This window comes from Euprymna scolopes, chromosome 1, assembly GCF_053919585.1.
Source record: "Euprymna scolopes isolate OS-2025 chromosome 1, ASM5391958v1, whole genome shotgun sequence".
NCBI lineage: Eukaryota > Metazoa > Mollusca > Cephalopoda > Sepiida > Sepiolidae > Euprymna > Euprymna scolopes.
The window spans coordinates 158,847,702-158,873,643 of record NC_136482.1 but is presented as its reverse complement, the minus strand read 5'-3'; the positions used below and the strand labels follow the sequence as shown (position 1 = coordinate 158,873,643).

Genomic DNA, 25,942 nt, shown 5'->3' with positions numbered 1-25,942 from the left:
TTAACTATTCATTTCCCTAATTTCCTTTACATTGTTTCTTTTTCATCTTGCAGGTGTGGGTGGATGCCGGAACCCAGATTTTCTTTTCCTACTCAATATCCCTCGGTGCCCTCACAGCCTTGGGAAGTTACAATGTTTTTAAACATAACTCATACAGGTAAATCTACGCGAACGGAATGTTCCAGGTAAACATTTTCCATTTGTATTTTATTTAATTGTTCTTTATCATGCAAAATTTAAGGTTTGGACGTCTTTCATGCGTTTTGATAAGAATGCTGCCCATCAAAAACGATGGTGCTATTTAGCTAATCATTTGTTGTAGCTAAATCTTTAAAAATGTCCTTTTTCATTTTAAAATTCTTTCTTTTTATGAAATTTCAGATTATAAAACCCTTTGAAAACATAAGGTAACATGAAAGTATATATGTATATATAAAAATATTTGCCAATGTATGAAAAGTACTATCTCAGCAAATTTTTATTAACAATAAAAAAAAAAATTTAAATGTAAGATTAATAGAATTGGTATTGGTTTATTGAATCAGTTTTTTGTTATATCTCTTGAGGCATAACTTTTTTTTTTGCTTTTTGCTTTTTAACTATTTTCTCAATTCACCTCTTTATAAAGTTCACAGAAATTTGACACTAACACAATATTAATATACAGATAAAATTCTCTGAAAATGTCCTTATTTAAAAAAAAAAACAAAACATGTAACCATTATTTTTAATTCATCTAATTTCATCTGGAAATGGTTCTATGATATTATTATTCTTAATCTGATCTGGCAACCAATTCCAAAACTGTTAGCGAAACATTTTAGTTGGTAAAAAGATCCAGTTTCGGATTGAAGAGGAATATTTAAAAAATGTTCTATATTTAGAAATGTCATTTAATTATTTTAGAAATTTCAATTAGAGTCCAATTTCCATGTCAAGATAAGAAAGTCGGGGCATGAATTCAATATTCTATGATGTTTTTAGAGCTTTTATATCTTTTAAACCCACGGTTGTCTCCCTTGAAAAAAAAACATTTTGATACGACAAAAATGCCTATTTCACATAGTTTATCTTACCGTCTACAAACTCGTTATTTTATTCCAATTCAGTTTTCTTTATGGCCAATTCTTTTTTTTTTTTTTTTTTTTTTTTTTAACAACAACAAAAAAATGTATTTACATTGAATTTCTCTCAAATAAAATTATATCCCGCTCGGAATTATTTTACTATGGTAGCATAATTAAGTAATGACCAACAAAAAACAATGGAAGTGATAGTAGAAGCAGCATATTGCATTTATTAAGGTTTAGCTTTATCACATAACCAACTTGCTGTATGTAGCTCATATGGTAGTGAATCGGACTAAACTTCCTGTTTTTGATTTTGGCTCTCGCTATCCATTTTTCCTTCCCTTTTGCTTTTTCTTGGAAAATATTAATACAGTGTTTAATCCCGGGCAACGCCGATCAGGGAACGCTAGTTAAATATAAATTAATACATTAAAAAACATAAAACACTATCAGATCAATTGCATAACATATGGAACACTTAAGAAATGCCAACTAAACTGTTGCAAATTTGTATCATTAAACTTTTTTATCCAATACTAGTATTATATAGCAAGAGGTGGCAGATGTTAATGTGTGGAGTCACAAGAGTTCTCCAACTTTTGTGACTGACCTTACATGAAAATATGGAGATAAAATGCCTGTAAAATGTAAAAAATATTTCGTGTAAAATGTAAAAATAAGGAGATAAAATGCCTGTAAAATGTAAAAAATGCTTCCTGTAAAAATGTAAAAATTGTAAAATGTAAAAATTGAGATAAAATGTCTGTAAAATGTAAAAAAATGTTTCGTTTAAAATGTAAAAATAAGGAAATAAAATGCCTATAAAATATAAAGAGTGTAAAATGTAAAAATAAGAGGCTAAAATGCCTGTAAAATGTAAAAAAAATGTTTCATGTAAAAAGTGTAAAATGTAAAAAATAAGGAGATAAAATGTCTGTAAAATGTAAAAAAATGTTTCATGTAAAAAGTGTAAAATATAAAAATAAGGAGATAAAGTGTCTGTAAAATGTAAAAAAATGTTTCATGTAAAAAGTGTAAAATGTAAAAATAAGGAGATAAAATGCCTGTAAAATGCTGTGTTTCATTATGTAGCAACAGTAGCAGCGGCCATACTGTTTTTAACAGAGTCGGCGATCATGTCTCTCCAAATTGTAGAGCCATGGTAATCTTGGGAAGACAAGTAAAGATGGTAGTTTCCCTGTTGCTTTCCATCTTAATTCTCCCCCAGTAAGTTAAACGCATCCCCAGATACCAACCTGGAAATTTCTATGACTCTGAGCGATACATACAGTGCCTAGCCTTCCCAAATGCTCAGTCATCTGGTATTGGCTAGGCTCATCGTTACTTAACTTCAGTGATCTGGTGAGAACAAGTGTGTCAACGTGATGGTGCTGTATTAGCTTTGTGCTGTGTATATATGTAGCAACACTTGTCAGTTAAATCTGAGCTGTTTTTCCATTTTATTATTTTCATTATTCATCTTTGTGCCTCATACTGAGGTTAGACATTTTTTGAATGACTTTCAACTTTTGTCTGTCATTTCGGTTGTGCTGCCTGCTAGGAGCAAATCCTCATCAACTGATCCCCTCAGTATCTTAAGCGGCCTACTGTGTGGTTTTGGAAACACTTTGAATATTTTTGGTTGACTGGCAGCAAACGACATGGCTTCGAGATATTATTGTATGACACAATTTCTCATAGAAGCCTTTACAGTGTGACTAAAATTTTTCTCCATCTAGAATCAGCGTTATTTCTTAGTAATATAGTTTCTATAGGTCAAATCTAATAGTGTTCAATACTAAAGCTTAATACTAGGCTTATGAAGAGGATGATTGTGAAAAAGGCTTTATTCATTCGATATTACATTTCAATATATTATCTATGTTCTTTGGGTAAGAATAAAAAAAAAAATAAAGGTGTTTTCATGACAGATTTGTTTGACGTTGAAAGTACCAATGTTTGACAGTGCCAATGCCAGCCCAAAACTTATATACCAAAGCGTAAAAGTCATTTGGTTTCATAACTAAATCTAGCCATAATGTAAAGCGGACATATTGTCCTGACATCCACTTCACCTTTCCATTGTTTGCACAAAAAAAGGAAAAACAAAGTTATCTTTTTGTAGCATTTCATGGATCACTGACGAAAATGATTCGTTCAAACAAATAGAATTAATGAAGTTGTTTTGTCAACTGATGCAAATGTCAAGAACAAAAGAGAAAACGAATAAGAATTGTGAAGTCGTTACAAATTCTACACGCGATTATTTATAAACATTTTGGACTTTTTGTTTTATTTACAGAAGTCCATAATAGCAAAAATCTTGTTTCTCCAACACATTAGCCCAGTCTAATAAGTTAAACAGCAGTGACCCTGACATATACGCACACTCTTAACGTATGTTACTATTAAATTATTGAGAAGCATCATGGTGATCTTTAGTTGTCTTTGAATTGTTTTTTTTTTCTAGAAAATTGATATTTTTAATATTTTAAGAAATAAAAAAAAAAAAAAAACTAGCTAAAAATATTGGAAAACTTTAAGTTTTTTTTTTTATTATTATTAGTTGGTAATGTTTAAATTTTTAGAAATAATTTGGTACTCATGCACTTATTGATCCATGCTGAAATAATAACGTTATTATTTAAAAAGCCATTCTTAACATGGGGAGGGGAGGGTGTTTTTTTAACTACTCTATACTTTAACCTTACAATTGAATAAAAAAAAAAAGCATAAAACTTTAATGAAACTTGGAAATACGATTTAAAAAAACCAGTGAGGATCAGTAAGTGCATTAGCACCAATAATTTATATACAGTTTTATTTTTTAGATTAAAATAACCCACAATTATAAATCCATTGAAAACAGTTGGATGCATTAAAAATATTTAAAATGCTTTCAGTATCATCCAACGGTATCTAATGTCTTTACAGTTTTTCTCTTTAATCATTCTTCTGGACACTGCTGAACACCTTCAAAACTCACCTAAAAAAAGAATTTTTTTTTAACATATTTATTGACACCTCACTTATTTAAATATATATTTTTATATTACTACCCTCGTACTCACACTACTTACTGATGGCTGAATATTGGTAGATTGAGCTGTTGTTCTATAAATGGAAAAAAAAAAAAAAACTATTTTGGACATCCATAACTAGAAGTCGTTTTTTCATAAATATCTTATGTTTATTTCTTTTTAGATCAATTTCCTTTCCGTAGTAAATTTTTACATGTTCCATTTCGTAATGCATTTAGAAAATTAATTTTTAGTTTCCTTTTCGTAATGCATTTAGTGGATTTATTTGGATCCCCGCTTATCGACTAAGTTATTTGCGGCCATGTTGTTTTTCTATTCTTTTTAATAAGTGAGTTTTGCATCAAGCATGGATTTATTACTATGGAGGATATAGAATATTACAAATATTAATTTAGTCACCTTAACAAGGCCATCATCTGATTGCAAAGTATGTTTATTTAAACTCGGCCTAATCGATCCTATAATCTATGGCAATATCTATATTAGGCTAATTACATAAATGAGCAGCTTTACAAACCTTAATAGAATACCCCCTCGATTTTCATTTACCATCTCTAAACTTGCTCTTACGTCATTTTCTTGTCCACGTTAACTTAATTTCTAACTTGAATTTCTTGGAAAAATATCCTGTTCTATGTGATCTAACACGTCTCACATATTGTAGTGTAATTATGATTTGCTATGACGCACTAAGAGTACCAAAGGTGCTCCATACCAAATTCAGTGTAGTTCTAGTCAATCTTTTTAGCAATAGTAATATTAACTTTGACATACCCAGCATCCCACGGGTGCTTCATGTGAAAATTGATGCTATTCTGTCGAGTAATTTTGAAGCCTAGATTAATTTTTTTTTTTTTCTTTTAACTCCTCTTCACCCCAAACAAGACGTATTGCAACTTAGATGTAAGGGGCTTCTAATTGGAACCATGCCTAAGAAAGATTAACAAGATATTGGTTTACGTTACATTTGAACTTCTACATATCGGTACAGTCAGGGAAGTAGGTAGCAGGAAGGGAATTCCAAAGTCTACGTGTTGTAGGGAAGAAGCTATCAGAAAGCTTTCTGGCATTCAGGGATGTCAACAGTGAAGGGGTGTAATTATGCTGCTAAGTGGGTTTGTCGGAGATACGAACGTTTAATCTTCTATATCTTTATAAAGTAATAGGGTTCGTGTGTTTCTGTCTGTGTGTACAGCTCTCCATCATCAAGGAAATATAAAGGAGGTAAGAGGGTTGATCTCTCCTGGTAGAGAAACATTAGAACCCATTTTAGGATGTTTCTGTTATAGGAGACATAAGAATATTTGCCTAATTTCTTTATATACTAGTCTACAAACCACCCCCATATCGAATGACTTATGCTCATTTGCATATCACATTATATTAAATCTCTTTAACTAATTACCTCGACCTTATTACATATTGGAAATATTCTAATCATTTCAACTGTACTATTTACAAAATCTATTTAACATTTAATTATTTAATATATTTTCATTTAATTTTATATTCGATTTATTTCACTTTACGTATATTATCAAAACAATTCATTGGCGAGCAAAGCTTTATGTTTTGGGATTGTATTGAAAATGTAATGGAAATTTCAATTTCGTTCCGTTTTAATCTTTTATATTTTACTTGCCAATATAATTGAAAGAATACAATTCAACTATCGTAATTTTATATAAATAAACAAAAACAAATATTTTAAAATAAAACTTTATTAAAAAATAAATTTTATTTTTAAATGAAAAAAATCAATTTAGTAAAATAATTGTATTAAACACTCCCAGCCTTGTCAGCAAACCTGTAAACCTATAAAAGTTAACATTTCGAATGTAAACAGTGATTTTTCGATTTTGTTAGCGCTTCTTGCCGCAATTAAAGACAATTAAAACGGAACTAACTTTATTTCCATTCTATTTTTTAAACAACCCCCAAAACATAACGCTCTCTTCCAGTTATAGCCAATTTTTTTTTAATTAAATAAAACAGGTCAAAATAAACAGATAAGCGCATTTTCTTTTACATTTTTCTTACAACAATTGTCATTTAACCAACTGCAGGATATCGTTACTTTTGTGGGGTTGTTTTGAAAATGGCACGCAGATTATAATTTCGTTCCAATTTAATCTTTCTGGTCGAGCCTATTTCGAAAGCCTGTTTATCATAGATTTGAACTACAAATAATTTATTACATTTTGATTATTACTATCTTAAGACTTAAAGCTTATTTCATTTTTCTATTTATATATTGAATTAGTTATTTCCAGTCTTATTTAAACTTAGTGCTTTCTTTAAACCGGATGAACCTTTTATAAAAATATGAGTTTAACGTAAAACACGAACAAGGTTTTATTCAACTGAATTTCTTCCAGTTTACTAACAAAATATATAAATTTAAAAGAGATATAAATAATAAAATAAAAAGGTTATGTAATTTAAAAGAAATACACGTACTCACAAAAGCAGAACTTTTTTTTACACATTTTTTTCTTTAAAACCATAACAATGAGACTAACAATTACCTAGATCTTAGTAATTATTTGTTTTAATAGAACTGTTTTAATTGTACTGTTTACTTAGTTAACCTAAGTTGGTATTACATTTATTTTACATTTACTTTTTTTTTTAATTATTACTTTTAGACTGTGACGTTTACACCCGGAAGTAATGAGTCACACGTAGGTCGCTTTTATTCATTCCTTTTGGTCAAGATCAAAGTGTAGTATCTGTTCCGGCAGATGCTGCAAGCTATGACTAGCTAGGACTAGCTATGACTACCAAAGACCAGATGTGGGGGCAACCCCACATGCCTGACCTTTAACCAGCTCCCACCTCCCACCTCTCGGGAGCTGGTCCCCTTTTTCCCTTCCCCCTCCCTTCACTCCTCACATTAAAAATCGGCCTTGTGCCTAATTTGCTCGGTGGGGGAGCAAATAAACACCATCTGTTCCGGCAGATACTGCAAGCTAGGACTAGCTATGACTAGCAAAGACCAGATGTGGGGGCAACCCCACATGCCTGACCTTTAACCAGCTCCCATTTCCCACCTCTCGGGAGCTGGTCCCCCCTTTCCCTTCCCCCTCCCTTCACTCCTCACATTAAAAATTGGCCTTGTGCCTAATTTGCTCGGTGGGGGAGCAAATAAATACCATCTGTTCCGACAGATACTGCACTTAAGATAATTTGTACCAGTCAATGGAGGGGAAACCCTCTATACTGGGACAATTATTATTTTTGGTAACCAGAGTGCCCCCTTTTTGCCTACTTTTAGGGGAGCTGGTTTTTACCTCACATTAAAAACGGCCTTGTGCCTAATTTGCTCAGTGGGGGAGCAAATAAACACCATCTGTTCTTCAGATGCTGCACTTCATTTTCTTGTTCTCTTTCGGTGGAGGAGAAATCCTTCACGACTGAGACAATTTTTATTTTTGTACCTTTTCTCCACGTTAAAAAACGACCCTGGTGTCTAACTCTGTCCCGTGGGGAGGCATAGTAAATAGGTACAATATAATTGTTTATAATTGTACTATTCAGAAATATTATCTATAGTTCGTCCATTTCAGTTAGTATACATTTCCTTTACGCTTAATTAATTTACAATCATTAATATCGTTAAACAATTCTGTTTAAAACCGAAATTATGCCACCCAAACGAAGTAGAAACGAAAGTGAGGAAGAAAGAATGGAAAGATTGGAAGCTAATAGACTTGCTGCAATTATATATTATCTATAGTTCGTCCATTTCAGTTAGTATACATTTCCTTTACGCTTAATTAATTTACAATCATTAATATCGTTAAACAATTCCGTTTAAAACCGAAATTATGCCACCCAAACGAAGTAGAAACGAAAGTGAGGAAGAAAGAATGGAAAGATTGGAAGCTAATAGAGTTGCTGCAATTCGCTCCAATGAAAACAATTCAGATAGAGAAAGACGTCTAGAACTTAACAGGATACGTCAAAGAGAAAGGAGAGCAAGACTGTCAGATTTGGAAAGAGAAACCCAACGTGAAGCTGACAGAACTAGACATGCTGTAAGGCGGTTAAATTCATCACAAGATGAAATTCAAGAAAGGCAAACATATGCACTGGAAAGAGAAGCAATATTACGATCGAATGAATTATATGAGGTAAGTAGACGTACACAAGGTCAGTTGAGAGTGGCTCAACGACATCAGAATGAATCGGAAACCCAACGAAGCTTTCGCCTATACCAAGGGCAACAACGAGAGGCTGCATGGAGAGAGAGTATGACTTTGCCCCAGCAATTGACAGAAAACGAGGCAGCTAGACAACGAATGACTGCTTTGAGACACCATGAAATAGAACACTGCAATAGAAAAGGATTGCTCTACAACAAAAATGACTCTCTCACTACAGCTGATATAGGAAAAATGGACAAAGTATGTCAACATTGCTCAGCTGTAAAATTTAAAGGAGAAACCCCTGGTTGTTGTTGTTCTTCTGGCAAAGTTGTGCTTGATAGCTTTCCACCACTGCCTCAGTTGCTTCAAGATTTGCTCTCCGGCAATGGTCCCATCTCTAAAGATTTTCTGCAAAATCTACGCAGTTATAACAATTGTTTTGCAATGACATCATTTGGTCACAAAATTGCGGCAGTACATGGGTGGAATCCTTCTTTTAGAATTCGAGGCCAGGTTTGCCACCAGATTGGGAGTCTTTTACCACCTGAAGATGAAACAGCAAAGTTTATTCAAGTCTACTTCTTGGATAGTCTGGAAGAGGAACTACATAATCGGGGACGTGACAGTAGACTCAATAGAGACATTCTCCAAAGTCTGACTGAATTTTTACATGAGAACAACAGCTTTATTTGTCAGCTGAAAACAACAAAGGAGAGGATTGAAGAAGAACACTTGGTAGAACATAAAGTTGTCATAAGGGAAGACCGAGGGCCGCAAGAAGAGCATCCACGGCGATTCAATGCTCCAACAACAACGTATGAGATTGGAATATTAATGGAGAATGAACCAACAGCTAACCGGGATATTGTCTTGCGTTTTAGAAATGATACATTAAAATGGATCTCCGAACTACATCCCCTCTACGATACTTTAATGTACCCGTTAATGTACCCCTATGGTTCTCCATCTTACAACATCTACATGAAGGCATCCAATGGGCGAAAAGTTACCCAACAGCAATTTTATTCATACCATTTAATGACTCGGCCTGGAAACTATTTTCTCTGGTACCGAAGGCTATTTCAACAATGGCTGGTGGATGTGTACTGCAAGATTGAAACAGAACGTTTACAGTTCCTGAGGCGTGAGCAACAGACCCTGAGAGCTGACAATTATAGCAACTTGAGAGATTCAATTCTTAGGGAGGATGGGAATCCAGAACAGTTTGGTCAACGAGTTGTACTTCCGGCAACTTATACAGGAGGCCCTCGATACATGTTTGAGCGTCAAAGTGATGCCATGGCATATGTTCGGCGAATGGGCCGAGCCGACCTCTTCATTATGTTCACAACAAATCCAAAGTGGACAGAAATTACAGAAAATTGTCTTCAAGGGCAAGACCCTCAGGATCGTCCAGATATTGTTGCCAGGGTTTTCAGGCAGAAGCTAAAAAAGTTACTTGAATTTATTAAAAAGGGAGGATTTGGCAGGTTGAGGGCTTTCCTGTACAGTATTGAATATCAAAAAAGAGGACTGCCGCATGCACACATCCTCACCTGGCAGGCCCCAGAGGACAAACTTCTACCAGAAAAAATGGATCTCTGCAGATATGCAGAGATCCCTGACAAAGAGGAAGATCCTGATCTTCATGCTAAAGTGATGGCACATATGGTGCATGGACCTTGTGGACCATTTAATCCAAATTGTCCATGTATGATTGACAACAAATGTTCCAAAAAATACCCAAAAGAATTTCTTCAGTGTACCAAGCAAGGCCAAGACTCTTACCCCAAGTACAGGCGAAGAAAACCAGAAGATGGAGGCCAGACTGGTACAATAAGGATGAAGAGAAATGGTCGGTATGTTAATCAAGAAATAACAAACCAGTGGATTGTTCCGTACAACAAGGTCCTCCTTCAGCAGTTCAATGCTCACATTAACGTAGAAATTTGCAGCTCGATCCAAAGCATCAAATATGTCCTCAAATACGTGAATAAAGGATGTGATCAAGCAGTGTTTGAACTACAAAGAACTGATGGAGCAGCTAACCAACAAGGCCAAGTACAAAGTCACATTATGGATGAGATCCAGCAGTTCCAGAATGCAAGGTATGTCGGCAGTTCAGAGGCAGCCTGGAGGATATTGGAACATCCCATCCATGAACATTTCCCCCCAATTGTACAACTTTCTGTTCATCTTGAAAATGGGCAGCGTGTCATGTTCTCAGCTGATACTGCTCTGGAACGAGCCCAAGGTCCACCGCCTGCCACAACTTTGACAGCATTTTTTCAACTCTGCCATGAGGATGACTTTGCAAGGGGTCTCAAATATGTAGAAGTCCCTGAGTTTTACACTTGGAACAAATCGACAAAGAAATGGATGAGAAGAATGCGTGGGGTACAAGTTGAAGGTACTGAAAATGATGATGTATGGAAGGCACCATGCATTGGGAGAATCTACACGATTAGTCCAAAAGCAGGGGAGTGTTATTTCTTACGCCTGTTGCTCAATGAGGTTGCTGGTCCAACTTCATTTCAAAATTTGCGAGCATACAATGGTCAGGTGTTTGAAACATACAGAGCAGCGTGTCTTGCTCGAGGCCTTCTAGAAAATGACCATCACTTGCATCAAGCAGTAGGAGAGGCAAGTGCCACTCAATCACCTTCAAATTTGCGAAGCCTATTTGTGATAATTTTAACAGCCTGTGAGCCAAGAAATCCTCTTGAGATCTGGATGGCTTTTCGTGATGTAATATCTGAAGACATTCTTCACAGATACAGGCAAGAAGTTAACAATCCAGAAGCAGATTTTAATGAGGACATCTACAATAAAACTCTTTGTCTAATTGAAGAAAAAGTTCTCCTTATGTGCGGTCAACCATTGGCAAGCTATGGATTACCTGCACCAATGCAAGGGAGAGATGAAAGACTCGCGAGAGAGTATCAACGTGAAGTTACTTATAATCTTGAAGAACTTCCCTACAAGCAGAAAATATGCAAGAAAAACTGACCGATTCTCAAAGAGAAGTTTACAATTCATTCATGGCAATGTTGGAAGCACAAGGTGAAATGAACAAAAACATGATGTTTCTTGATGCTCCAGGTGGTACGGGCAAGACTTTTGTAATCAATTTGATCCTTGCAAAGATTAGATCCATGAGAAAGATAGTGCTTGCAACAGCATTCAGTGGCATTGCTGCTACTCTACTACAAGGTGGCCGCACTCTTCACAGCACTTTTAAAGTACCCTTGGATACTCATCGAATGGATCAGCCAGTTTGCAAAATTACTGGTAACTCAGCCTTGGCAAATGTAATTAGAGACACCTCTGCAATCATTGTAGACGAAGCCCCAATGACGCACAAGAGTGCTTATGAAGCAATTGACCGAACACTGCAAGACATCACAGGAAACAAGAATCCCATGGGTGGCATTCCAACCTTATTTTGCGGTGATTTCCGTCAAATCCTCCCAGTGGTTAAAAATGGCACAAGGGCTAACATTGTCAATGCAAGTTTGAAACAATCCTATCTCTGGAGGCACGTTATAGTGAAGAGACTGACTACTAATATGAGAGCCTATATCTCTGATAACACAGCTGCAGCAGACTTCTCAAAATTGCTTCTCCAAATCGGTAATGGTCAGTTTCCTATCACTTCTTCACCTGACACAATTAAGATTCCAACTGCGCTTGGTAAATGTGTCGGTAATCAGAAGCAACTGAAAGACAAAGTGTACCCAGACCTGCAAAACAATGGAAAATCACCGGATTGGCTTGCTGAGAGGGCTATTATTTCGCCATTAAACAGCAATGTGAATCATTTGAACAATTCAATAATGGATGAATTTCCAGGAGACACAAAGCAATACAAGTCAGTTGATTCAGCTACTAATGAATATGAAGCTGTTCACTACCCTGTGGAGTTTTTAAACTCTTTGGAGATATCTGGAATGCCTCCACACATTTTAAATCTCAAAATTGGATCGCCAATCATGATTCTTCGATCCTTGGAACCGCCAAAAATAACAAACGGAACCAGATGTGTTATCACCAGATTGCACACCAATGTACTTGAGGCCACCATTTCCTGTGGTCCCTACAAAGGCGAAACCGTTCTACTGCCAAGGATCCCCTTAGTTCCATCGGACTCAGTACTTCCATTTAAATTCCGGAGACTCCAATTTCCTGTGAAGGTGTGTTTTGCAATGAGCATAAACAAAAGTCAAGGTCAGACATTTAACACCATTGGCGTAGACTTGACATCAGACTGCTTCAGTCACGGTATGTTCTACGTCTCCATCAGCCGGACAGGAAGTTCAGAAAAACTCTACATTCTGGCTCCAAATCAAAGCAGCAGAAATGTAGTTTACCCTGAGGCTCTTTAGTGAAAAGTTCGAGAAATGGATATGAGGAAAAACTGACATGATCTGATTGTGGTAAGTTTTTAGTATTGAATGTGCAAGATAAAATTTAAGCAAGAGTTGAAAATGACTTCAATGAAAAATTTACTATGTAACATCAAGTAACCTTCCTTTTTGATGAAAATGTTTTGTGAAGTTCCTGATTGAATTTCAGTCACTACAAGAGGTAGTTAAAATGTTAATCACCTTATGCAATCGTTGCTCTTACAACATCAACTTACTGGAAAGGTGCCCACAGATTTTGGTACCCGAGTGCGCAACAAAGCTCCGTGCGAAGCACGGGTATCTTTGCTAGTTATAATATAGTTTTGGAGCAATATATTTATATACAATTACCAATATATGGGCTGTGAGAGAGAGAGAGAGAGGGTCGGTTTGGTCGGTACATACAAACCATGTTTGCTGTTATTATTTTTAGATTAAAAATTTTTTTTTTTTACTTTTCATAGCAAATCATTCCATTGTATAGCTTTTTAGCCTTGTGGTGATTCATCAAAAACAAAAATCTTTTTTTTTTCTTAATTCTCATAATCACGAGTGCATGAAATGAACAAATTAAAAAAACCGGTTGTATCACTTTGCAAGTTTGAGGGAATCGGGGGTGGGGGTGCTTAAAATTTTGCAATTTTTTTTTTTTTTATTGTTTTAGAAAAATCTTTTGACTCAGAAATTTTCCTCCAATGAATTATGTTTTTAATTTTAAATGCATACAGGGTCGATTTGTCATGCTTTAGTTTGAAATAACATTTTTATGGCTAAGTCCGCAGATTAGATGTACATGTAAGTTAACAATAACTTCAGAACAATCTAGGAGCAAAGTGTAGTATTTGTTCTGGATACTACACTTCATCTTTATGTCCTAGAAGTGAAGCACAAATCCTTCTAGACTGATTACATTTTAATTTTTGTACTACTCCAGAATGTCCAGTTTGGGGAGAATCTCACAGAATGTTTGATGTTTTTTTTTTTTTTTTTTTTTTTTTTTCTTTTTTAACTCTGCCTGGTGTAAATAAATGGTGCAAGCCGAAAGAGAAATCCTTGTCTCTTAATTTAAAAAAAAAAAAAAAAAAAAAAAAAGCAAATTTTGTTTTTCACTTTGTAAAATGTCTAAATAGTTTATTTCATTTGTTGCATATTACAGTCTTATTCTTCTTCTGTACTGTAACTATTTAAATCGGCCATAATAAAAAAAAATTTAAAAAAATTTAATCCTCGAAACTTAATGTAAACTGTTGATCCATCTTGCCTGAAAATGGCAATACACAGTTGGGTTCAATGAATTTGTAAGGCTTAGAATAGGTATCTGCACATATTTCGTTTCAGTGAGGGGGGGGGGGAGTTAAAATCTCTCACATAGACGAGCCCATTAATCCACACTGTTAGAAAATAGGAAAGATTGCTTAAAAACGGATTCTTTTTTTGGCCACCCGGCATTGCCCGGTTGTAAAATACGCTTAAATATGATATTTTGATTGATACAGATTTCGTATTTATTATTATAATAGCAGTTCCACCCGGCTTTGCTCGGACCCTATGTACTGTTCATAACTTTATGTGCATATGTATATATTAAAAAGTGTGAATATGTACGGTAATACCTTTCTATATAATAGGCTTCCTTAGAGAAAAGTTAGTAGAGACTGCAGACGTCAAATTTTTGAAAACTTTGCCCGGTCGTAAAATACGCTTAAATATGATATTTTGATTAATGCAGATTTCGTATTATTATTATATTGGACCCAATATATAGTAATGATTTAAAAAGTTTAAAAAAATAAATAGAATAAATAAAATGACTCGTATGCCATCACCAAGAATCGAAACCAAAACGTTTAGTTTACGATTTACTTTTTTTTTTTTTGTATGTTAATGCTTGAGCTATGAAGACCTGTTTGCAAGGCTAAAAATTAAAATGTGAACCAATAGCTATTATGTTACACATGCGTATTTGTAATGCCGTCGTTCGACCTTCCTTTAATTTCCACGCTTTTGCACCGGTTTTCCCTGGCTAAAACCTAAATATAAAGTTTCACATTGGTTCGAATACCCTATATATTAAGTTTCATGTTTGTAGACCAAAAACTGACAAGAGTTTGGTAGGCAAAATTTTGTAAACAAATATATATACACATACATAAATATATATAGAAAGAGGTTTGTGTTTACTATAAACCTTTTATGCAAATATTACGCAAGTATAAATCATGTAGAATATCTATATGAATATAATTACACGTAATAGTTAACTGAAGATGATCATCCCATAAGAAAACCGTAAAAAAAAAACTAATAGGGAATTAATTAAAATGAATCTTTAAAAGAAAATACAAATTAGCTAGATCTTTTGCAGATGAATGTAATTCCACGACCCATATATAACAAAGTTGTATTTCCTTTTTAAATAAATAGAAAAAAGGGTTTTTAATAGGAATATCAATACACAAAAAAACTAGATTTATAGGAGTATAGATAGAATCAGACGCAAGAAAGACTACATGAAGATCGCTAACTTTAATAAAGAGGTGCTATGGGAGTGACTGGATTCGAACTGGGCACGCCCAGGTCGTCAGTCCATGTTGCTATCGACAGTCACCATTTTCTAATTTAGCAATGATCTTTGAAGAAGAAAATCTTGGTTGATTTGTGGTACATTTTGTTTGTAATCCATTTATCTTTTGATGTTTCCAATTGACTATATTTTGATTTCAATTCTTGTTCATTATTTTAGCATGTCTTTTTAAAGGATTTTTTTTTTTTTGCTCATGAAAAATTATAATGTAGAGTATCTAATTTAAAAAAACAAAAACAAAAAAAATCCGATTGTCGTCTGCTCAAAAAAAAAAAAAAAATCTAAACATTAATACAAAAGCACAAACAGTATGAACCGCGGAGAAATGATTAAACTCAATACGATACATTATTTTTTATTTTATTTTTATTTTTATTTTTTTTTTATAATACATTTCAGGATGTTTCTAAAAATGTTGTCGTTTATAAGATAACTAGCATGGGGGGGGGGGCTTTGCTCGGTCGTAAAATTCGCTGTAATATGATATTTTAATTTGTCCAGATTTCGTATACATATATATATTATTATAGAGTCGTGATTTCAAAGTAAAAAAAAAAAAAAAAAAAAGTATTTGTGTGCCATCAGTTAGAATCGAAACCGAAAGCAAAAAGCATTCAAAGCTGGTGACGTTACCACTGTACCAACATGACACGCATATGAACTGATTAAAAATAAAGATGCATGTATAAAATTTATAACTATTTTTTTTTTCAATTTTGACCCCTTAAAACTATTTTACCCGGCTAAATACCTATAAAAGAACGGTCTATAAAAAAAAAAGATCCAATCATTTTAAGCCCCTAATGCCGCTTTGCGACTTTTAGTTTCGGAAGGGATAGTTTGGAAATATGGAGACAGACAGACATAGTGAGTTTTATAAATTAGATAATAAATAAAATAAGTATCTTTTTTCCCCTTCTTTTTTTTTTTTATAGAGACCTTGACATTTCATTTTTTGTTTGTTTATTTATTTTGCAGTGATATTGTAAAACATTAAAACAGTCGATATTATACTTAATTTGCCAATTATTTGAAATAAAAGTTATAAACTATTTTTTTTTCTTTTTTTGTATCCTTCAAAAAAATAATTTTATAGCTCAGCAACCTACTTAAAAAAAATCTAACCAAAAATGGTGTCTAAAAGCCGATACTGTAACAATTTTCTTGGGAGAAGGGTGTGTGTGTGTGTGTGTGTGATAAAATCAATTTATAATAAAAATGATAAAAATGTTAAAACTATTAAATAAAGCCTAATACGATATCAGAATATGTAAGTAAGACGTATATCTATGATCAATGTAGACATTTGTCTCAAACAAAGAAAGATTTACTTTGTTAAAGGTCAAAGAGTGAGGTAGAGAATCATTTTATGCAAAAACTTACATGAAAACTGAATACCCCTTGAAAAATTGAACTAACAATTTAAAAAAAAAAATTTTGATTTGTTTTTTCATCTGAAAATATGGTGCTTCATTTCTAATATTCTGAAGGAATTTTTAATCCTAAACACTTTGTAGCAATAAAAAAAAAAAAAGAACTAGCCGCACAAACGTGTATTTTATATGTTTACCTTTATTGCACTAATGCATGTTTTTTTATAATAGTTTTCTATTATTTTTCTATTATTAATATATTGTCTTTTTTCTTTTCTTTTTTTTTTTTGCTTTTTTTTTTTCTCTATTTTCAGAGACAGCATAATATTTGCTTGTACAAACAGCGGTACAAGTATATTGGCCGGCCTCATCATCTTCCCGATTTTAGGCTATATGGCCCACATGCAAGGTAAAACAATTGACGAGGTCGTAGAGAAAGGTATGTCACATAAACCTTCCCAATCATCATTGTTCTTTCCTCCTTTCTTCCTCCTCCACTTGTAACGATTGGCCACAGATGATCATTTCTATGCATGTAACGATTGGCCACAGATGATCATTTCTATGCATGTAACGATTGGCCACAGATGATCATTTCTATGCATGTAACGATTGGCCACAGATGATCATTTCTATGCATGTAACGATTGGCCACAGATGATCATTTCTATGCATGTAACGATTGGCCACAGATGATCATTTCTATGCATGTAACGATTGGCCACAGATGATCATTTCTATGCATGTAACGATTGGCCACAGATGATCATTTCTATGCATGTAACGATTGGCCACAGATGATCATTTCTATGCATGTAACGATTGGCCACAGATGATCATTTCTATGCATGTAACGATTGGCCACAGATGATCATTTCTATGCATGTAACGATTGGCCACAGATGATCATTTCTATGCATGTAACGATTGGCCACAGATGATCATTTCTATGCATGTAACGATTGGCCACAGATGATCATTTCTATGCATGTAACGATTGGCCACAGATGATCATTTCTATGCATTCCTCTCTTTATTCCTCTCTGTCCTCAGTGTTGCTTGGCTTTAGAACTGTCTAGTTCAAATTCTTCATCTTCCATCTCATTCATAGTCTGCTTCTTTTCCTCCCTCTCTGCATTGTGACTTGCAGGATTGTCCTGGCAAAAACCAATTGTGTTGCATGAACTACTTCACTTGGCATCTTTTAGTCCAAGATATCTTTTAGTCTCAATTGCTTTGCGTTAGTGATGGGACGATTCCAATATTTTTCCCCCGATTCCGATACAATTACTGATTCCAATTCTTTATGAATCTCCAAATATTTAACTATAAAATGCTTGTTTTGTCCTGATTACCATAAAAGCACATCTTAAATTTTTGATTCCCTCAAAAAGTTCTGATTTTTCTGATTCCCAATTCCGATTAATCGTCCCAACATTACTTTGCATATCTTGTGCATTTCCTTGTCAGTTGCATGATTCCCGTAAGAGATGCTCTTAATTTTTTGAAAACAGCACATCTTGTTGACACATATCCACCTCTTTATGCTGCCAAATTGTACAATTTACAGCCATACAAAACTGATTGAAGTGAATGTCTCTCTCTCTCTCTCTCTCTCTCTCCTTGAGGAAGCCTCTGCTTTGAGAAGTTTCTGAAACTGACCTTCACCTCACACTTTAAATGGAAGCACATCCATCTGATCTTTGAGTTCCGCACAATATCCCTGTTATTCCAGGTGAGCATGAGCCTTGAATGCTGCCATGGTATGGGACAATCATGGAGATTATTTCAAGTATAGATTCTTCATCAGTTAACATTGTTCCCAGGTATTTTGAACTGAATGATTTCCAGTTTTTGCCATTCAGTGATCATGCCATTAAATCTTATTGTTGTTAGGTGAGTTGAACTTCTACATAGAGCTCATGAAGATCGTGCCTCAGGATTGTCTTGTGTGCATAAAATCCTCCTCGTTAACTATAGCTATTTGTTAGAACTGCAAGAGTGTAAGTGCATCTGCAACATCAACAACAGCAAGTCCCAGTAGTTGTGTACAAAGTCTTGTTAGGTTTTACTCTGTGCACACAAAGGTTGCATATATGTAGAAGCAAGTTTGGTTTGGTTGTTTTATGGCATATCAACCCTTTTCAGGTTATTTAATGCTGAATCCAGTTATTTTGGAAATAATATTCATGTTGCATCCAGTTATTTTGTAGAAGGTTTTTATTCTTCAAGCTCTTTGTAACTTCAATCGCTAATTTTGTAGTGTTTGGTTTGGTTGTTTTATAGTGGATTTTATCGTTTTTATTCCCTGCCCTGCAGAACATGAATGAGTTCTGCAATGAGAGAGGTAAACGGGTTACAGTATTAACGTTTGGTACATTTTAAGTTGGGAAACCAGTCAGGAAGTGGGGGGAGATAGAAAGAGGAAAAGGGGGTGGTAAAGGTGGGATATTGTTTTTTGTTTTTTGGTTTTGTAAAACATAACTTAGTTTTGCAAAAGGAAGTAGAAAAACAAAAACATCAATGTTAGGTGCATTCCGTCTCAGGAAGCCAATATCTTCAGATAGACTGATCTGGTAGGACCAGGAAGAAGCAAGATTCTTATCGTCCATCTATGGATTTACAGCTTTCTGATATGTCTTCACCTGCCACATGCAGGGACAGAAGACCAGAGGATGACGGATCAGAATGTTGAAGCCAGGTAGTCATAACACTATCACATTACCATCACTGTTACCATGTTAAGGAAGTGTCTAACTTTGGTGGAGAGATCGTTAATCATCAGTTCAGACTTCTTTGCATGTTGTATGCCATAGATATCGTATTAAAGTATTATACTAAACAAGCTCCTATGTGTCTCTGCTCGACCAAAACACAATTTAATAACTGTCCTGCTCAGTGTTCTGACCTTACGAGCAGATCCTTTCCATTCTATTTTGTTTACCCTTGACTTTCGTAATTTTGCTCACTTTTCCAGAGCAACCAGCCTTTGCACTGCTTCTGAAAAACTTGTCGATAGTAACCACAATTAGCTATTTATCTAACCCTAACCCTTTTTGCTCCAAAGACTGTGGCAAAAAGAAAACAAACACAACAAAGGCCTACTTTAAAATTCAATGCAAATTTTATTTGATTTTCAGTTGCAGAAAAAGTAATGCCCGCTTTTTGCCTCTGTAAACAGAGCTGTTAACAACCTCGAAAGATAATAGTCTTTGATTCTTCAATAGGAACTAGTCGCTGGTTCATCTGTCTTCGAAGATAAGAGTTGGCAGCCATTAAAGGGGTGGATATGATGCCTTCTGATGTAAAAAAGATCCAATCCTCGTGCAGATAGGATAGTGCAGAAGTCCATTTTAAATAATCATGTCAGTTCGGCAATTCATACCACAGCAAGTCACTAATGGACTTAAATAATAATGGGCCTAATTATTTAGGCTTGAAATAAAATGTCTCAAGAGACGATAGTTGGGGGCTCTATTATGTCTCAAGTGGGGGAGAGGAGTTTCAACGTCTTTCTTGTACAGGTTCCATGAATGAAACTGGAGCAAAATTCTGCCCGTTCCGTACATTTCAGCTGCGTTGTTGAAAACTGAAAAAGAAGCATGCAAATACAAAAAAAAACACGAAACACAGTAAATATAATCGACCGATATGATTGGTCGACACAAATACAATGGGAGACATGATGTAATTGTCAAAGTTCTAACACCCTTCACCAAGAATGCTCAAACTTATAGAGGAGACTAAGGAGATCTTCTCAGCCTTTAGATGGACATATGGATTCTTTCCTCTTGGGTGGGTTGATATTTTCATGGAAATGGCCACCAATGATCTAATAATTAATGTGAATATAAACGATTGCCTTCAAGAACAAGTGTGTTTAGTGCCACTCATCGGGGGAAAATGAGATGATTTAAACATTGTCCTACTGGTGCTACCAGATCAGGCTGTCTGAAGATATCGGCTTAAATGCACTAAACATTGATATTACGTTTCTGAATTTTGGGATGAGGATCAGTTATTTGTATTATTTGGATTCATCACTTGAAGAAGGTCGGAGGTTACATCAACCGAAACGTTGTCAAAATCACACTCGAGATGAGAACAGTAGTTCGACGAATCCAAACAATGTGATTGATGATATTGTTTTTTTGGTTTTTTTTTTATTTTTCCTTTCCCTTTGCAAAACTTAAACATGTTCTGTAAAGCCTAAAAACAAAAAAACAAATTTTCCATGCAAAACAAACTAAAAACCATGAATAAATATTTGAAGATGACTTAGAAAAAACAAAAACTGGTTTCAGAATAAAAAAAAAAACAAACAAAAAACACGCTTGATACACTGTACAGCAAAACAATTAAACATAAAAACTATCAAACATTGCTACAGTAATGATAATGGACACCAAATGCTAGTCGATGTGACACCGACTTGTCTCCATTTTAAACATCCGGGGCAGTGAAACATGTCAAGGTTATACAAATAATTCATTTTGTACAAGCAGAGATATATATATATATATAAAAAAAAAAACTTCTTGAAAACAAATCGAGTTATTTGAATGAAGCATTTTTTTTTTTTCTTAAATTCAATCAAAAGTGAGATATTTACTTTGAACTTGATGCTGTTAAGAACAGAAGTTAGAAAATGCTTTTTATGCTTTTAATTCAGTAGAAGTTCTCAGAAATCAAGTGGCTCCCTTCCTATGGGCTAACACTTGAACTCGTTATGAAATACATAGATATTCGAATGCTCCATTAGTTTTTTTATCTCTCAAACATTGAGTTAGTAAAGAAATTGGGAACATAATTTTCCTCTCTCCAATTAACCATTTTCATACGTTGTAGTATATCTTTTGTTTTGCTCTCTTGGTTTTAATGGACTCCAGGACAAGAATTCATCTAGTCTGGTGGAGTATCCAATTTCATGTTATTACTTGAGGTAACATCACTTGGAGAAGGTGCACCATTCCTCGTAAAAGCCAATGTGGGTTAGCTATAGAAAGGAGATCTTATTTGGGCTTCGAATACTATGTAATTTTGAATATTTGATCAGGGTTTACTTCAAGAGAAAAATATCCTCATGCCAGGTTGTTCTGACAAACCCCTGTAGAGAGAGACCTTAGACACTCGAGGATAGTGTCTAGATAGTGTCAAGAGATGTGTACAGAGCAAAAGGCTTCGATAGTATGGGCACATTGAAAGAATGATTGAAAAGAATTGAGGTAGCTAGGTCAGCTATGAGGTATGTGCAAAATGGCCGATCCCCGAAATGTATAAACTTTTTTATAGTTCCCTTCAGTTTAATAATTTACTAATATTCAGGAAATCAATCAATTTTAATGAAATTTTCAGTATTTATTAACGATCACAGAATGTAATAAAATTATTTTTTAATCCAGTTTCATGTCATCACTTGAGGTAATATCACTTGGAAAAGGTGCACCATTCCTCGTAAAAGCTAATGAAAGTTAGCCATAGTGAGGAGATCTTATTTGGGCAACGAATTCTATGTGATTTTGAATATTTGGTCAGGGTTTACTTCTGGAGAAAAGCATCCTCATGCCAAGTTTTTCTGGCAAACCCCTGTACTCGGAGATAGTGTCTAGTAGGCATTCATGCATGTTTAAGTGCAGGGTAAAACATTGTGTTGGCTGCCAGTTGGGAGAAGTTGCTTTTGTTTAAACCAGGGGTTCTCAACCGGGGTCAACATGGACCCTAGGGTTCCATGGAATATTTCTGGGGGTCCACAGGCAAAACATAACAGAATGGGGGTCCACAACGATATTTTGGTGGTCCATGAAGAAAACCAACTCAGAATAGTTTTTATTATTAAAAATTTAATTTCTACTGTCTGATCTCCATCGGCTTGACCATGGAAAAAAACATTGTAATATTGTAATACAAGATATTGGTAAAGAATTATCACTTTAATTTAGATTATTATCTTTATTACTTATCATTATTACAGTTGTTATAGAATACCTTAAAAAAAAGGTTGAGAATCACTGGTTTAAACCGATATTTCTTCTTTCGATATCTGAAAAAATCTCAAAAGAATTTTATTTAACGTTTTAGACATTAGTTATTTTTTTCTTTTTTGTTTCTGTGCTTTGTTTGTAGTCTCGTTGAAATCAGAGCACAGGCAGGGTTCCCAGTCAATTTTCACCTTAAAGATTATAACCCCAAATATATTTTTCTATTAACTATGCATATCTAATTTTTCTTGGCTAAGATTTGTTTCTCATTAGAACGTGCACCACAGTGGATTTAATCACTCTTATCTATTCTGACTTTACAATTTTACTTGAAAAACAAATTGAAATGTCACATAAGTAAAATAAGATACCATTGTTAAGGGTGACATCTGAAGCTACAGTTAAATCCTGTCAATTATATGTACTGATATTAACACACTTGCCCGTTGTAGTCCTAACTAGTTCTAGCTTGGGTGGAATCTAATTTTAATTACTGAGTTGGCCTGATTGAACTGACCTTCACCTCGCACTTTAAATGGAAGCCTTGCATCAAGCTCACTAACCTTGCTAAGGTCACTGGAAAAATGGTTCATTCTACCACTCCAGAACGTATCTCATTGCTGACACAGTCGTTTATCTTTATAGGGTTCAAATACTTCCTAAGATGGGCTACTGTTGCCACGTCTGAGGAGAGGCCGTTCAGAGCACACCTTCCTGCTCTGACAGGATACAAAACCGACTTCAAAATTTAGTGGCCAATGTCTTCCCTGCAGCCTCCTGCAAAAGTGATTCCTCAGTCTATAGATTAAAATATTTTCTTTTTTGCTAGACTCTTACCCAGTCCTCATTTGCCAAACTGTAGCAAAATGATAGATCCATTAATGGCTGAATGCGTTTTTCCAGAAAAAAAAAAGATCCTCATTCCTTCATCCTCAACAAATTAATTCTTGGCCTTTTGGATAGTAGTGTGGACCTCATGCTTTGGGATAATGGATGGGGTGAACTGCCTTCTGATCTCTACAATTATATAAATGCAACTTTGTGTGTTCGAGTTCGTTCCTTATAGACTCCGAAACAGCCAAACAGATTTTCTATCAAATTTATAGAACTTCAGTGTATAAGTCTGGGAGTGAGCTTAGTTAAGTTTTGTCTCAGAATACCCCCGATAATTATCGATAATCGAAACCGTTATTTTAATTTATCTATCATCGCTAAAACCATTTTTTCCATGTCGTCGCTTAGCAACAATGATAGAACAGGTTGTGAAAATTTTACTGTGGATAAGTTGATAGCGTGTTTTTTTTTTTTTTTTTTTTTTTTTTTTTTTTGCATGACGTAGGTTCAAACCCCGCATGTAAACTGTAAATTTCTTTTTTTTTTTTTTTCATTCGCTGTAAAGAATTTTACAAGACTTGAACATTTTTTTATTTTTTTTATTTTTTTTTTTTATGACGTGGTCTGTAGGTTCAAATCCCGCTTGTAAATTTCTTAATGTTTCTTTTTTTTTTGTTAACTGGAAAGAGGTTTATATATATATATATATATATATATATATATATATATGATGAAGGACGTGTCTGTCTTCGTATTTGTGTGTGAGTTCGTTCCCTATGGACTCGAAAATGGCTGAGTCGATTTTTATCAAATTTCACACGAAGGTACCTTATGTGTCTGGCAGTGTTCTTAGATTTTGCATCAGAATGTCTTTGATAAGTATCAATAATCGAAAAAATAGGATGATAGAAAGAACAGGCGATTGGTGTGTGTGTGTAATATTCGTTAATCATCATTTAATCCCGGACAACGTCGGGTCTCCCTGTTATGATCTAATTACAAGATCTGCAATGTGAAATCCGACCAAAAGCATGTTAGATTGACGAATTTGTTGTCCTAATAATAGATCGATTACATCATAAACGTCATGTTGAAAAGCATGAGTGCCTTGGCTGACCACAAAAAACTTGGAAACAAGTGACTAGATAAGACCGTACAGCAGGCATGTCAAAATTTGTCATGTAAGAACCATAAAAGTCAGTTTGTGTTGTCATGAGGACCACATTCCTACAATTACAAATGAAATCGTTTAATAAAAAATTATTGCAGAATATTTGTCTTTCAATTTAGGAACATGCAATGGTTGGCTCCTATGCAAGAATGTAAGAACAAATGCAGTTTAACAAAAAAATATAATGAAAGAAATTAGCTTGAGATAGAAATTTGTTTAGTTTCAATTAGTGTTGGGACGATTAATTGGAATTGGGCATCATAAAAATCGGAACATTCGGGTATATCAGAATCGGTATCGGAATCAGAAATATTGGTGCCTATTTTTTTATGCTTTTAATTGTGTTTTTTATCTGATTTTGTTTCAAGTAAAATCTTCCATCGCTGGTAATAAATTATAAATTAATAAATATTCATTGATTATAAAATACAAGTAAAGCTAAAATCGATAGATCATCCTCCACGAGTGTATTTTGGCGTTTAGGAAAATATCTGCATATTTAACATGTTTTTACAAAAATCAGGGAAAATAACAATCTTATAGTTAAATAATTAGAGATTTATAAAGAATAGGAATCGGTAATTGTATCGGAATCAGGAAAAATATTGGAATCGTCCCATCACTAGTTTCAATATAATGAAAATGGAAAATGCAACATACTTCAATTATATTTGAATGCAACAGCAACAATTGCAATGCACATAAATTACAATCGTTCAAAATGAATGTTTATCATCAAGTATTCAAGCATCTTTCATGTTTTCTTCCTAGATTTGACACTTTATCGACAATCTTTGGTAAGATTGAAACTTTTGTGAAGTTTCAAGTTTTATCACAGATGACAAGTGATTGATACTAAAATTGCATTATTTAGGACCTAAAGTAAAGATAAGAAAATCTCACTACATTTCGGACACATCTCATTTTTTTATATTTTTCTTTATCTACCGAACTAATACAAAGCTTGCAATAAGATGCTTGTGCCTACTATTCAGCATGGAATTTGAGATGGTTGACTCGCTGAACCATGAATTGGAGTAAGCTTGAGAAATAAATTCCAAAACATAATACAAAAGAGATTGCTAATCACCTTGCGGAATCTAATTTTATATCCGTGCGTATATTAACAGGAATTATACTTGTTTACTATCATTTAAGAATGAAATTGCTATTCCAAACTTTAAGTTGACAGACCTATGAAAATCCCGTTTAAACTTATGGAATTATGAAAATCCCGTTTAAACTTATGGAATTATGAAAATCCCGTTTAAACTTATGGAATTATGAAAATCCCATTTAAACTTATGGAATCACGAAAATCCCATTTAAACTTA

At 34.3% G+C, this 25,942-nt stretch overlaps 1 protein-coding gene across 1 annotated transcript in view; it reads left to right on the top strand.

Annotated features, from left to right (window-relative positions):
- The window catches only part of LOC145276903 (sodium- and chloride-dependent taurine transporter-like), a 172,817-nt gene that overhangs the window by 124,495 nt on the left and 22,380 nt on the right, over window positions 1-25,942 (top strand). The window contains exons 6-7 of the mRNA XM_080128355.1: window positions 54-157; window positions 16,940-17,064. Of these exons, the coding sequence (XP_079984481.1) occupies window positions 54-157; window positions 16,940-17,064 (229 nt within the window). The remainder of the gene's footprint in view (window positions 1-53; window positions 158-16,939; window positions 17,065-25,942) is intronic.